Source organism: Thalassophryne amazonica, chromosome 19 (genome assembly GCF_902500255.1).
Source record: "Thalassophryne amazonica chromosome 19, fThaAma1.1, whole genome shotgun sequence".
In the NCBI taxonomy this organism is placed as follows: domain Eukaryota; kingdom Metazoa; phylum Chordata; class Actinopteri; order Batrachoidiformes; family Batrachoididae; genus Thalassophryne; species Thalassophryne amazonica.
The window spans coordinates 43,659,808-43,673,120 of record NC_047121.1 but is presented as its reverse complement, the minus strand read 5'-3'; the positions used below and the strand labels follow the sequence as shown (position 1 = coordinate 43,673,120).

The window sequence follows — 13,313 nt, the reverse complement described above, 5'->3', positions numbered from 1 at the left end:
AGGCGACGTTCTTCACCGACGCCTCGCTTTCTGCCTCCGCTGAGCTTACCAAGTCGTGCTCGGTAACCGCCAAAGCGAGCCACTCACATCGCCCATGTCTGCTGTGCAGCTGGCACCACATCCCTGTCTACTGAATGGAGGTGCAGCCAACTTGGCAACAAGTCCAGAGACTACGCTCGCTGTTTTGATGCGAGCGGCCGGTGACACCTGTTGCTGCAAGGACAGACTTTCCGCAGCGCCGCACGTCCCGGTAATCGGAGCCGCAGAGCTCCGTGGCCGCTGAGAGAGGTTTATATCTTTTTAATGACTTGGATTCTTTGCAGGTCTCGCCTCCGTACCCCGCGACGGTAACACCGGAGGCGAAAGACAGTAGATTTTCAATGCGACACCACTCAATCAAACGGGCATATGAAAAAGTCCCCCAAAATAATTTTCAAGCACAAATAAAAGAAATGTGTACTCACCAAATGTGCCGCAAGACAATATGAAGTTTTAAAAAAAGTAGATCCTTCCGTATAAGACAAGAAAAAGGTGCAGATGCAAACTGACGTAAATGCACAAATTACAGTTGGCGCGCGCAATGCATGCTGGGATAGGGTCGTCTCCCTGACGTCTCAGCAGCGTCCCAGATGTGATGACAGTTTTGCGGAGGGCTAAATTTTAGAGGTAAATTTGTCATTTTTAAATGAAGATTTCTCCGTTGAATGACAGATCAGGGCTTGCAGATTTACTTTACTACATTCAGAAGGATCTTATGTGTAAATTTAAGTCATTTTTTGGTCCAAAGATCAGACTGCATTTATTTCAATGCAGGTCTACTTTAACCATAACCCCCCCCCCCCCCCCCCCCCCCCGCTGCACTTTTAATTACGTGTACCCATCACAGAATGAATTACAAAAAACTTGTGCTCCCATGCCGAACATTTTGCACTTTTCGTGACAATATGACAAACCAATAGATTAATATATATTTTGTGCTGCTGAATCACGACGTGCCGTGAGACTGTGTTGGAATATGCTAATCAGCTTTTAGCAGAAAAAGGACAGACGGAAAATGTTCAGGTTTGTGGGGGTCAAAGAGGACCACTGGGATAATCATCCAGCAGGGGGCATATGCATCCATAAGATATTACATAGGCAAAAGAAAGTTGCTTTTTTTATTATTCATCTGGCACATCAAAGATTTGTCCTCATGATATGTCATTTTATTTCGGAGACTTATAAATTACCAGCAATTATTGTTTTTGAGTTACTATGTCAACAATGTGAAAGAGACCTAGCCAGCTAGCGAGCTATTCACTCAGGGTACGTGCCTGCACTTTTCCACAGGCCCAGAATATGTGGGTTTTCTGAGCTGTAATCTGCTGTAATTTCTTTCTTCTTATTATTATTATTTACTGAATTACAAATATTTTACAATTATTTCAAATGTCTGATGTGACATGATTTTCTGCTTTTATTAAAGTTTCTTTGTTTTTTGGTGTGACTGTATGATTGCTGTACATGTTTTTCCCCTTCAAATTTTTTTTTATCATCAAAGTTATGAACAAATAGATGTCACATTTCTTCAAGTAAAACATTCTCATCTGTGCTAGTAATGTACAGTAATCACCTTTGAATCAATTATGGAACTAAAATGTGAAAGCAGTTTTACTATGTCTATCTTCTTGTCATTCATTCTTGGTGTGATCAGTTTTTCTTGTGAGGGCTCTGGTGTAGTTTTTAATAATGCTGACTCTGTAAAATGAATTCATTTTAGAATAATGAGTCCTTTTCAAGAGAATTTTACCTTCACCTATGCACTTGTGAAACATGTGTTACCAACATGGGTGTGTGTGTGTGTGATGTAAATAAAATGCAAAGAACAAACAGCTTGGTTTTCATTCAAACCTGCAAAATTCATTACATTCATTTTTTTTTTAATCTACTCAAACCATTAATTTTACAGCTAGTGCTTGTTATGGATTTTACAGTTATGCTTTAGAGACTATACGAAGTACAACAATATTACCGAACATCCTGCCTGAATGGCCGGATAACTAAAAACACTGTTCCAGTACTGTGGTCTGTGTGCTGAAGATATCACCCAAAAATTCAACATGTGAAGGGCTGAGTCCAGATCAAACTGACAGCAGACACGTTTGTGAAAACAAGGTTTGTGCCATTGTATATTGCCGGTATTAAAAATGTGTTGATTATGTGTGAAATGCACCTGGAAAACAATCTGAGAAACCCAGTAAGAAAAATTTGCTCTCAAAATTACTAAGTCAAACTAATTGCACCCGGTTTATATAGTTCCTCATCACTATTATCCTTATATACAACCCCAATTCCAATGAAGTTGGGACGTCATGTGAAATGTAAATAAAAACAGAATACAATGATTTGCAAATCCTCTTCAACCTATATTCAATTTAATACACCACAAAGACAAGATATTTAATGTTCAAACTGATAAACTTTATTGTTTTTGTGCAAATATCTGCTCATTTTGAAATGGATGTCTGCAACGCGTTTCAAGTCATCTAACTTGATTATTTTCAGACTGAGTAATCAGCAAAGTAACTATTAGTTACTTTGCTGATTACTCAGTCTTAAGAGTAACCAAGCTAGATTACTAGCTATCTTATTAGTTAACATTAATTATTAGTTACAAGATGCCAGCACCTTGTAATAAAGTAACTGTATAAAGCTACTAATGAAGTAACTGTATATAAAGAAACAAAAAGTAACTAAAAAAGTACCTTTTCAAAGTAACTGTGGCAACACTGGTTAATTGTTCAAATTGTGTCTCTGGTGTGCACATTATTCTGATGACTTCTTGTTTTCATACTAACCATTAACAGTTTCCCAGCATCACCTCCACGTGTCGCCAGTGGACCACTAGCTGTAGAAACGTGCGTATGCCAGCCATGAAGTTGGCGTGGGGCACCGCACATTTCCACAGTCATTTCACTTTTGATACATCTGAACGTTAGCGTGAAGACGGACGTACGCCACATTGTTGTGCTTACACACACTTTGTACATGAGGTCCCAGGTCTTTCAACTCATCCTCACCAGTCCATTCAGTATCCTGAGTGGTATAGTTAACAACGTTTACCTGTGTCCCTTGTGGCCTTTTTTTTTTTTTTTTTTTTTTTGCACCTTTTGGATGGTGTTTTTGTGGACTGATCCTAAGTTTGTTCCTGTCTTCATATTCTCAGACACCACCGCAGCTCCACTGATGCCAACCTCGACCTGGCAGCTTTCAAACCACACCCTGGCTGACTCCCAGTGCTTCTTCCTCTTTCCGTGCCTCATCCCAAGTTCCAGTTTGCATGTTTAAACAAACACATTACCCATTTTATTCATAGTCCGCCTCATTGCAATTGAGTCGAGTGTTTCATCCCTGGTTTATCCTAACATTTATAATGTGCTTTAAAAAGGTACTTAGTTACAATTTTGCTGACAAAAACCTTATAGCACATCTTCAGGTAATGTTATATGCTGCCTGGAAAAAAAAAAAAGAGAATTTAACTATTTGTGGTTTTTGAGGTTTTCATCACACAGACTAAACAACACACATGACACATAGGTTTGTGCCTTAGAGAACTGTATTTATATATATGTTATGACATATGACAGTCTTTTGTGTCTGTAAAGAATGTCACTTGTCTCTTTTTGCAAATGTATTCTTCGTTGGCCTTTGCCAAGCAAAAACCGTTGGAATGTGTTTGCATTGAGAACACTCAGGGAGCTCTTGTTTCAAGATGCAGGTATCTTATTTTTTTTTTCTTCCAAACTAAATGTAACGCATCATGTGACTCATCGCTTCCAGGTTGGAAAAAGCGGTGATATGTGTGTCACTGCACATGTGTCTAACAGCAGCAGCCAGAGAAAGGTTCAAATAACTTCCTGTTTAGTTCAGAGCAGAAACGTGTTATCACAGGTCTGAACGGCTCAAATCATAAGACAGACAAACAGGCTGTGAAGGTGACCGTATGGAGTCCACGAAAGGCTACAATTACAAGATGGAGGTATGTCTGGTGTCATTTGATTATTGTCACCTTCTGTTAACAGTCTGTAGCTTTAGGCATGTTGGAAAGAACTGAGACACTGGATTACCTCTGCACGTAGAAAAAAACTTTTTCATCTTTGGGCGTGACGACAGGAGGATTGATTTTTTTTTTTTTTTTTTTGCCTTTTTTTTGTGATCAAAACCAATCCCACGGAAATGCTTCACATATGCTCTTGCCTATTTTGATTTTTTGTTTTCATTTTAAAATCTGGCCACATAAGGACATTAGTATGTCATGTGAAACTTTTTTCAGAGTTCTGCGTCACCTTCTGTTTGGCGTTGCAATAGTGGGAAGCATTGCGGCTTTGTTTTTCATGTATTTTACACCGACCTTCACCTTCAACACGTCCAGTCCTGATGAGTCAACAATAGCCACAGACCAGGTGAAAAATGTCTTGCCGACTAAAAATGATAAAATCCTGATCACCGTTTTGATCTGGCTCTGGCCGTTTGGACAAGCTTTCAATCTGAGTCCCTGCAGCTCTCTCTTCAACATCGAGGGTTGTTTCCTCACAGCAGACAGGAACTTCTACAACAAGTCAGACGGGGTTGTGATCCATCACAGAGACATAAGGAGTGACCTGTCCAACCTTCCAATGCTTCAACGACCACCTTTCCAGAAGTGGATATGGATGAACTTGGAGTCTCCAACACACTCTTCCAAACTTCCTGGGATCGAGAAACTTTTCAATCTCACTATTAATTACCGCCAGGATGCCGACATTGCAGTGCCTTATGGTTCGATCGTACCGGCAGAGGATGACGAAAACTTTGTCCTACCTAAGAAAGACAAGCTGATATGTTGGATTGTGAGCAACTGGAACCCAAACCATGTGCGTGTGAAATACTTCAATGAGCTGACCAAACACGTTCAGGTTCACAGTTACGGTCAAGCCTTTGGTAGCCGCATTTCTGACCAAGACTTCCTTCCCACCATCTCCAGCTGTAAGTTTTACCTTTCATTTGAAAACTCCATCCACAGGGACTACATCACTGAAAAACTGTACAATCCGCTCTCTGTGGGGACGGTACCTGTAGTTCTCGGGCCACCTAGGCCAAACTATGAGAGGTTTATCCAAGGAGACGCCTTCATCCACACTGATGACTTCAAATTGCCTAAAGAGTTGGCCGACTACCTGCTGCTCCTGGACAAGAACCAAGAAATGTACCTCAGGTACTTTGATTGGCGACATTACTTTAAAGTAAAGAAAGCCATATTTTGGGCAGAACACACATGCAAAGCTTGTGAATATTTGCGTCAGCACAAAGAGTACAAGACATTCAATGATCTTGATAAGTGGTACTGGGGTTGATCGGGCTTTATTTTTTGTGAAGACAGTCGTTAAAAGATTCTTCGGGGGTTTCTATAAACTCTTCTGAGACATATTTCCAAATCAGTCAAGCTGTTGTGCTAGATTTTAATGCTGGAACTGACCTAATTGGTGAGTGAACTGGATGCCACACAGACTAACAAGGTGCAGTGTTGTCAGTTGTTTCATAGTTTCATAGACACACTTTGAGCTGTTATAACTGAAGAGGCAACAAATTTCAAATTTAAATTAAAATTTATTAATTTATATAGCGCCAATTCACAACGGGGTCACCTCAAGGCGCTTCACACAACACAACTTAAAAAAGCAAAACAAAATGAATTAAAAGATTTAAAAAACACAGTAACAGAACAAAAACATAAATAAGTAAAGATAATAAAAGAAGACACAGAATAACATAAAATACTAGCGATAAAACAGGGAAAAAAGATGTGTCTTCAATTTAGATTTAAAAATCTCACAAAGTCTGACTGTCGTATGTGCAATGACAGGGACGTTTTTTCTTCTTTTTAATCATAGGTGGGTCACATTTGATTGGATTAAATTCCATAGCAGATGACATTGTGGAGACATTAAGAATATTTGATAAATGTCATGATATAGATACCAACTTATATACATCCTATAATACTGACTTTAGTGCTACATTTCAAGCATGAGCTCAGATCAGCATTTCAAAAGCATCTTTTCAGTTTTAGTGTAACTTTGGCTGCGTAAATGAAAGAGACAAACAAGTTAATTTCAAACAATATGTAATTTCAAAGCCACACATATTTCTTGAGCTGCTGCCCCCGTGACCCGACTCTGGATAAAGCGGAAGAAAATGGATGGATGGATGGATATATTGATATAAGAACATTTCCTCATGATTTATGACTGTTATTTGACTTTTAGAAGACAACTGTTGCTAAGCAAACAGAAACTAATGGTTTATTTTGCTGATTTAGTTCATTTCTGTGCAGAAATGGTCTCTCTCTCTCTCTCTCTCTCTCTCTCTCTCTCTCTCTCTCTCTGACAGCCACACCTCATCCTAATTCTCATCATCTATTCAACAGTCACCAGTCGGTGGCAGCATAGATGCTGGTGAGAATATTGCTTTGAATGAGCTTTAAAAAAAAATTAATTAAAATAAAATAAAACTTTTATCCAGGTTATGTGACACAGGTGTGCCAGGACATGTAGCTATCCATTCATTAATTCTGGTTTCATATTCCTCTTCTTTTGTAGATTTCATCAAGTATTTTGCCCTGGTTCCAGGCATCATGGTTGCTATCTCAACTGATTTGATTTACACATACGAGGTCTGTGATAAAAGTAACGGACCTTATTATTTTTTTCAAAAACCATATGGATTTGAATCACGTGTGATTACATCAGACATGCTTGAACCCTCGTGGGCATGCGAGAGTTTTTTCACGCCTGTGGGTTACGTCATTTGCCTGTGGGCAGTCTTTGAGTGAGGAGTCGTCCACCCTCTCGTCGTTTTTTCATTGTTTAGGAATGGCTCAGAGACTGCTGCTTTGTTTGATAAAAAATTTTTCAAAAACTGTATGGCACAACTGAGTGGACACCATTCGATAAATTCAGCTGGTTTTCGGTAAAAATTTTAACAGCTGATGAGAGATTTTGGTCTGGTAGTGTCGCCGTAAGGATGGCCCACGGCGCCTGATGGCGATCTGCGCTTCGAGGCGGCAGCGTCTCGCCGTTACAAGTTGAAAACGTCCACATTTCAGGCTCTGTTGACCCAGTAAGTTGTCAGAGAACAGAGAACTTTCAGAAGAAGTTGGCATGAGGAGTTTATTCGGACATTCCATTGTTAACGGACATTTTGTAATGAAAGAACGTGCGGGCAGAGTCGCATGTCGGGCCGGACCCGACCGCGGGGGGCCGCGACAGGAAAAACACCTCCGTTGGAAACCTTAACGGGCAAGTTGGAACATGCCCAAGCTGTTAAACAATTTCTCAGTTACTCACTTGTTGAAAGCCATCAAAAGCCGCCTGAATTTTACAAATGGTTTTCAACACGGAGGTGTTTTTCCTGTCGCGGCGCAGACAGATTCGCCGAGTCATCACGGAAACAACTCGGCGAATTTGTGCGCACGTCTTTCATTACAAAATGTCCTTAAACAGTGGAATGTCCGCATAAAGTCCTCATGCCGGTCTGTTCTGAATCTTCTCTGTTCTCTCACGATGTCCTGGGTGAATTAAGCCTTAAATTAGGATGTTTTCAGGTTGAAACAGGCCGACGACGGCGCCTGGAAGCGCTGCGCGACATCCCGCTCCGTGGGAAGTCCTTACACTGACAGAAACACCCCATAATCTCTCATCAGCCGTTAAACTTTTCACCGAAAACCAGCTTAATTTCTCGAATAGTGTCCACTCGGATATCCCTCACAGGTCCAGAAAAAATGTTGATAAAGCAACGCGCGCCGTCCGCAGCGGCTATTCAGACAAAGAGATTCCGACGGGTGGGGTGGAGCACTCCTCACTCAAGGCCTGCCCACAGGCGAATGACATCACCGACACGCGTGAAAAAACTCACGCATGCGCACGAGGGTTCAAGCTTGTCTGACGTAAAAACATATGAATCAAATCCATTTATTTTTTGAAAAAAATAAAAAGGACTGCTTTTTTCATCACAGACCTCGTATGTGTTGAGATATAGACAGCGAGAGAAAGGAGCAGTGTGTGTTTTGAAAACATTCACACAAAATGCTGTCATGGACTGAAAGTAATGGTTTGTTTTTCTGACTTAGTAGTTTCTCTCTTTCTTTCTTTCTCTCTTGCTCTCGCACGCTCTCTCTCTCTCACTATTCTCATTCACTGCATACCTAGCTCAGCCATCTTTTTCGTGACTAAATTCACACAAAATCATTTCTGCTGGGTTGAGTGGCGTTATGACATGTTGAGGTTTAAAACATAGCCATTGTGAAACAGTCAGAATGTAACAGTTTGCATCTCTAATGTGGTTCACTTCTGTGTCTCTCTCACTGCAACTATTCCATCACCAATCCAGGATCCACTAACCCAAAGGTTCCAAATTTTGGTCCTCATGGACACTATAAATGGAATGTTATTCAGGTGCCTGTTAGCTCTTGACTGGCTGAGCACACCTGAATATGCAGCCAAGTCTCACTTTTTTTTTATCCTCCCGTCACGAAATGATTCAAATATTCGTGACGAGGTTGTGTTTTTTAACTCACTATTACTAACCCTACTCCTACCCCCAACCCTAACCTTAACCTGTAATCGGATGTAATTTCTTTATTATTATTATTATTTACTGAATTACAAATATTTTCCAATCATTTCGAATGTCTGATGTGACATGATTTTCTGCTTTTATTAAAGTTTCTTTGTTTTTTGGTGTGACTGTATGATTGCCGTACGTTTTTCCCCTTCATTTTTTTTTCATCATCAAAGTTATGAACAAATAAATGTCATATTTATTCAAATAAAACATTCTCATTTGTGCTAGTAATGTACATTAATCACCTGTGAATCAATTATAGAACTAAAATGTGAAAGCAGTTTTACTATGTCTATCTTCTTGTCATTCATTCTTGGTGTGATCAGTTTTTCTTGTGAGGGCTCTGGTGTAGTTTTTAACAATGCTGAGTCTGTAAAATGAATTCATTTTAGAATAATGAGTCCTTTTCAAGACAATTGTGAAACGTGTTTCAAGTAAGAGTTGCCCCAAGATGTCAAATATGTGGCAATTCCAATTTGCCATTTTTTTGAGATATAAACGTTTGAGGTTAATGGCGCCCCCTAGTGTCCAACTGAGACTATTTTAACCAGACCCTCTCTGCACCATTTCTGCATCAGACATGAGTTTTATTCAGACTGGAGTTCCCATTATGACGGTAAGTCCAGCTTCCTGTGTTGTGTCTTTGCAACAGGAATTTCATTCTTTGTTCCTGATGTTATATGTCGGACGCAGCCCGGAGAACCGACCAGCGTTTGAAGGACCCAGTATAAAATAAGCAGAGCACGGTACAAAGGATAACAGAGTTTAATGAACATAACAGTGCTGTGACAAAATATAAAAGTGCGCGGTCTGGCGTGGTGGTTTTGCGGTGCGCTCCCAGCAGCGCCAACGGTCCGGAGCCAGAACCAACCCGGACCCAAGGACCCCGCCGACACCCCCCAGGTGGCCGCGACAAACTGAGTCTGTGAAAGAAGGAATCATTATGTGAGTCCACACTCAACACACAGAGAGAACGCTCAAAGGTGCACAAACAGCAAACACTTCCTGGCTTAATTACTAATCAGCTTCCCACCCTGCAGGCATGGAACATCCAGTTCACAAAACTCCACTGCAGAGGAAGCTGATTACATGACCAACATACAGCTCAATATAATAAGGTGTGAGGGACACCACATTTACTGACTGTATAAATGTTAGTCACAAAATCTAACGTACCTCAGGAAGTGTGCTGACGAGCGTGAGACCTCACCCCCTCCTCTTTCACAGAACATGCATCAAACCTGGACGTTCTCTGCATCCACTGATGATGAGATGGCTCCCGAGACGATGATCTCACCCGTCTGGTCACAAGGTCGAGTCTCTGGCAAATACACACTGTGTACTCCAGTCTTAAATGCCACCATGTTCCCATCCATGTAGATGCATCACAGCTGTGAGTCCTGACGAGCCGCAGGTGATCAGCCTCAGGTGATCAGGGTGAGGTCCTGATAAACTCAGCTACACAGCCACTCAGTCCCAAATGCAAGCCACCTGGAAGGAAAAACAAATGACAGGACAGAAAACAGAAACAAAAGGCAGCCAGGCCCCCCCAGCCACACAACACCTGAGGCAGGTTTAGGCCCATCAAGCTAATTTTAATAACTTCAGCTTTTGAGGTTCAGTAGACTTTCTGTGCAAAGTTCTGTGTTGATCAAAAGTTGATCAAAAGTCTGTTTTGCAGGTCTTGTGAATTCGTCAAAAAAAAAAAAAAAAACCTATCCAGGTGAAAATGGGAATGGCATAACCTCGGAGATTCAGCTCGAGCCAGTGAACAAACACATCTGTATAAGGCACTTGACTGTGCGATGTACAATTTCGACAGCGGTGCTAAGCAACCGCTGCTCCCAGCCCCACCCGGCTTGGATCCCTAACAATAAGTAACGCACTCAGCTGCCACGGCCTGTACGCACACTCACCATGCAAGACTACTGCTGAAGAGCATGTTGGCGCTTGTTTAAAGTTTGCTGCACAACATTTACACAATCCTGTGAAATACTGGGAGAATGTACTGAGACGTTCTCGATAAAAATCTACCAGGATGATGAAATGAGGGACATTTCAGCAAGACAATAATCCCCAACACACAAGGAAACTCACAGTTGGTTTGACTTGAATCAAATAGAAAATCTGTAGAAAGAAGTAAAGATCAGGGTTCATAGAGGTCAATGTTTGGAAGAATGAGCCAAATTCACACCTGAGCAATGCATATGACCAGTTTCTCCATACAGGAGGCGTCTTGAGGCTTCATGACCAACAAGTATTAACTGCATTTCAATAAGCCTGTTCAATACTCCTTTTCCTTTCTCATTCCATTTTATTACACAGAACTTAATTTCTGTACTTATTTGTTTTGGTTTCTTTCCATTTACTGACATCTGGTGAAAATTGCATCATTAGAAATATATTTATTGAGAAAAATGGTGACGTGTTCAATATTCATTTTACCCACTGTATCTATCATAGACTGTGTAAATTTATTTGTGTGTGTAAAAACAGAACCAAAGATCATGTGATGCAAAATCCACTTGGACAGTTTAATCAAATGCTTTCAATTCTGTTGTGCTTGTTGTGTGTTGGGGGGTCGTGGCTGGCTGTGTTGGTGTTCTTTTCTTTTCTTTGCTCTCTAGGTGGCATGAGGGCTGATTTGTCTGTGGAGAAAGTGCTGGCTGAAGAGTCCTCACCCTTATTAGCGTCATGTGGAACACCTGTGGCAGGGGCTCACGTGCGGCCTTGAAGACTTGCAGCTGAAGCAGATAATTGGATGGCGTTCTGCATATAAGTCATGTGTGATTTGAGCAGAACTGCCGGGAACTCGACCTTGTGACGTTCGTTTGTGAGACGCTGAGGACCGCGCCTGGGTTTGACATATCGAGCCCGTGAAGCAGGGAAGGGTGAGGACACATGCTGTCAGCACACGCTAAAGGTAATTAAGTGATTAAGTAATTGTTGATAGTATCTTGGTGTTTTGTTACACAGTAAACTGAGATTGTGAAGAGAATTGTGCAGCTTGCTTCTCACTGCGGTGGCGTGCAGGACAAGTGATCCTCCACTTGTTGTGAGAGGCTGCTCATTTGCATAAAGTTAAAAAGAAACATTGACCTGAGTGTGTTGCTGATAGCGTGTGTTATGCGAAAGATAGAGTTGTATCTGCTGACTCACCTCACCTTCTCTTTGCTCCACAGAGAATCGGTTCGTCGTGTCCACCTGGGGGGTGTTTGGCGGTGGTAGTGGGTCCAGGAGCGCCGGGCTTTAATCCTTGCGGGCGCTGGAGAACGTGCCACTTATCACTCCACCAGAGGGACGCTTTTTATGTTTTACATTTGTAAGCACAGGTGAAAAATAAATTGTTTCTGTTGGGAACCGCCTTCTGGTTATTTTTACCGCTGGGTTCTGTCAGACGCAGGTCCGCTCCTCAACCCGCGTCGACACATAACAGTGCTGCTGTTATTATCCCCAATAGTTTCCTGCTTCCTCATGCACTCTCTGCGTGTGTAACATTTCCACTGGTGTTTTGTCTTAAATGTAGACAAGCAACATTCAAAACACAGGCGGTTCAAAGGATTCAAAACGAGAACTGTTCTAAGTCACTAATAACTTCCAAATTCCGTTATATATTTCAACTCACATTGTGATGTCTTCTTCCCTTGTGTGAACTCAAACAGTGTCTGAAATGTGGGGTTTTCAAAATGTTTTACAGTTTTGGGATTATGTGGAATGGACATAACTATTCACAATTTGTTATCACACATCTCATTTCATCTGCCATACAGTGCCCTCCAAACGTATTGGAACGCTTGGTATTTCTCGCATTTTGTTTGTCATTTCAAATACAAAATATTTCCAAAATTATCATCTTTACATACTCAAAGCAAATCTCTACAACTTGATATAAATTAATTACAAATATAAAAGCCAAGATGATGGGTTACATAAGTAATGAAACCCTTTGGTATAACACCTGTAAATCAGTTTTATTGCCAGTTTTCTTCAGACAAGTCAGGGGATGGATACATGAACATTTCCAAGTCACTGAATATGTCTTGGACTTTATTTACATCAGTTATGAAGAAATTGGGGGGAGGTGGTGGTCTAGTGGTTAAGGCATTGGGGTTGAGACCAGAAGATCCTCGGTTCAAATCCCATCCTGACTGGAAAATCACTAAGGGCCCTTGGGCAAGGTCTTTAATCCCCTATTGCTCCCGGTGTGTAGTGAACGCCTTGTATGGCAGCACCCTGACATCAGGGTGAATGTGAGGCATTATATGTAAAGCGCTTTGAGCATCTGATGCAGATGGAGAAGCGCTATATAAATGCAGTCCATTTAAATACAAATAGTATGGCACTCTATGGTAAATCTGTGGAGTAGACTCAAAAACTGAGTGACTATGCAAAAAGAGTGAGGAAAGCCACCAAGCACCTGTGATGGACTTTGGCATTGCCCGATGTTGTCTTCTTGCCCATACTTCATGAGGTGTGTTTACATTGTGCCCTAAACCAGAACTCTGCTGAAACTGACCTCTCATATGAGTCACGGACTGCGAGATTCACAACTGTGAAACATCGAATTCTGAAATCAATTCCTCTCACATTTTTAGTAGGAATTTTGGGAAACTTGGTACAATTGCTTGTTATAAGTTGGTAATATATTTTAATATCCTTCAAGTTGAGCCTAT

General features: G+C 41.2%; 1 protein-coding gene across 1 annotated transcript; it reads left to right on the top strand.

Moving 5' to 3' along the window:
- The first annotated feature begins 3,729 nt into the window (after positions 1-3,729).
- LOC117500794 (alpha-(1,3)-fucosyltransferase 9-like) lies at positions 3,730-6,501 on the top strand. Its single transcript, XM_034159574.1, has one exon. The coding sequence runs from the start codon at positions 4,227-4,229 to the stop codon at positions 5,370-5,372; it is 1,146 nt and encodes a 381-aa protein (XP_034015465.1). The 5' UTR covers positions 3,730-4,226; the 3' UTR covers positions 5,373-6,501.
- The last annotated feature ends 6,812 nt before the right edge of the window (positions 6,502-13,313 follow it).

What these genes read in the sequence shown, in the direction of transcription:
- LOC117500794 (XM_034159574.1), top strand. Translation starts at nt 4,227, where the DNA reads ATGCTCTTGCCTATTTTGATTTTTTGTTTTCATTTTAAAATCTGGCCA.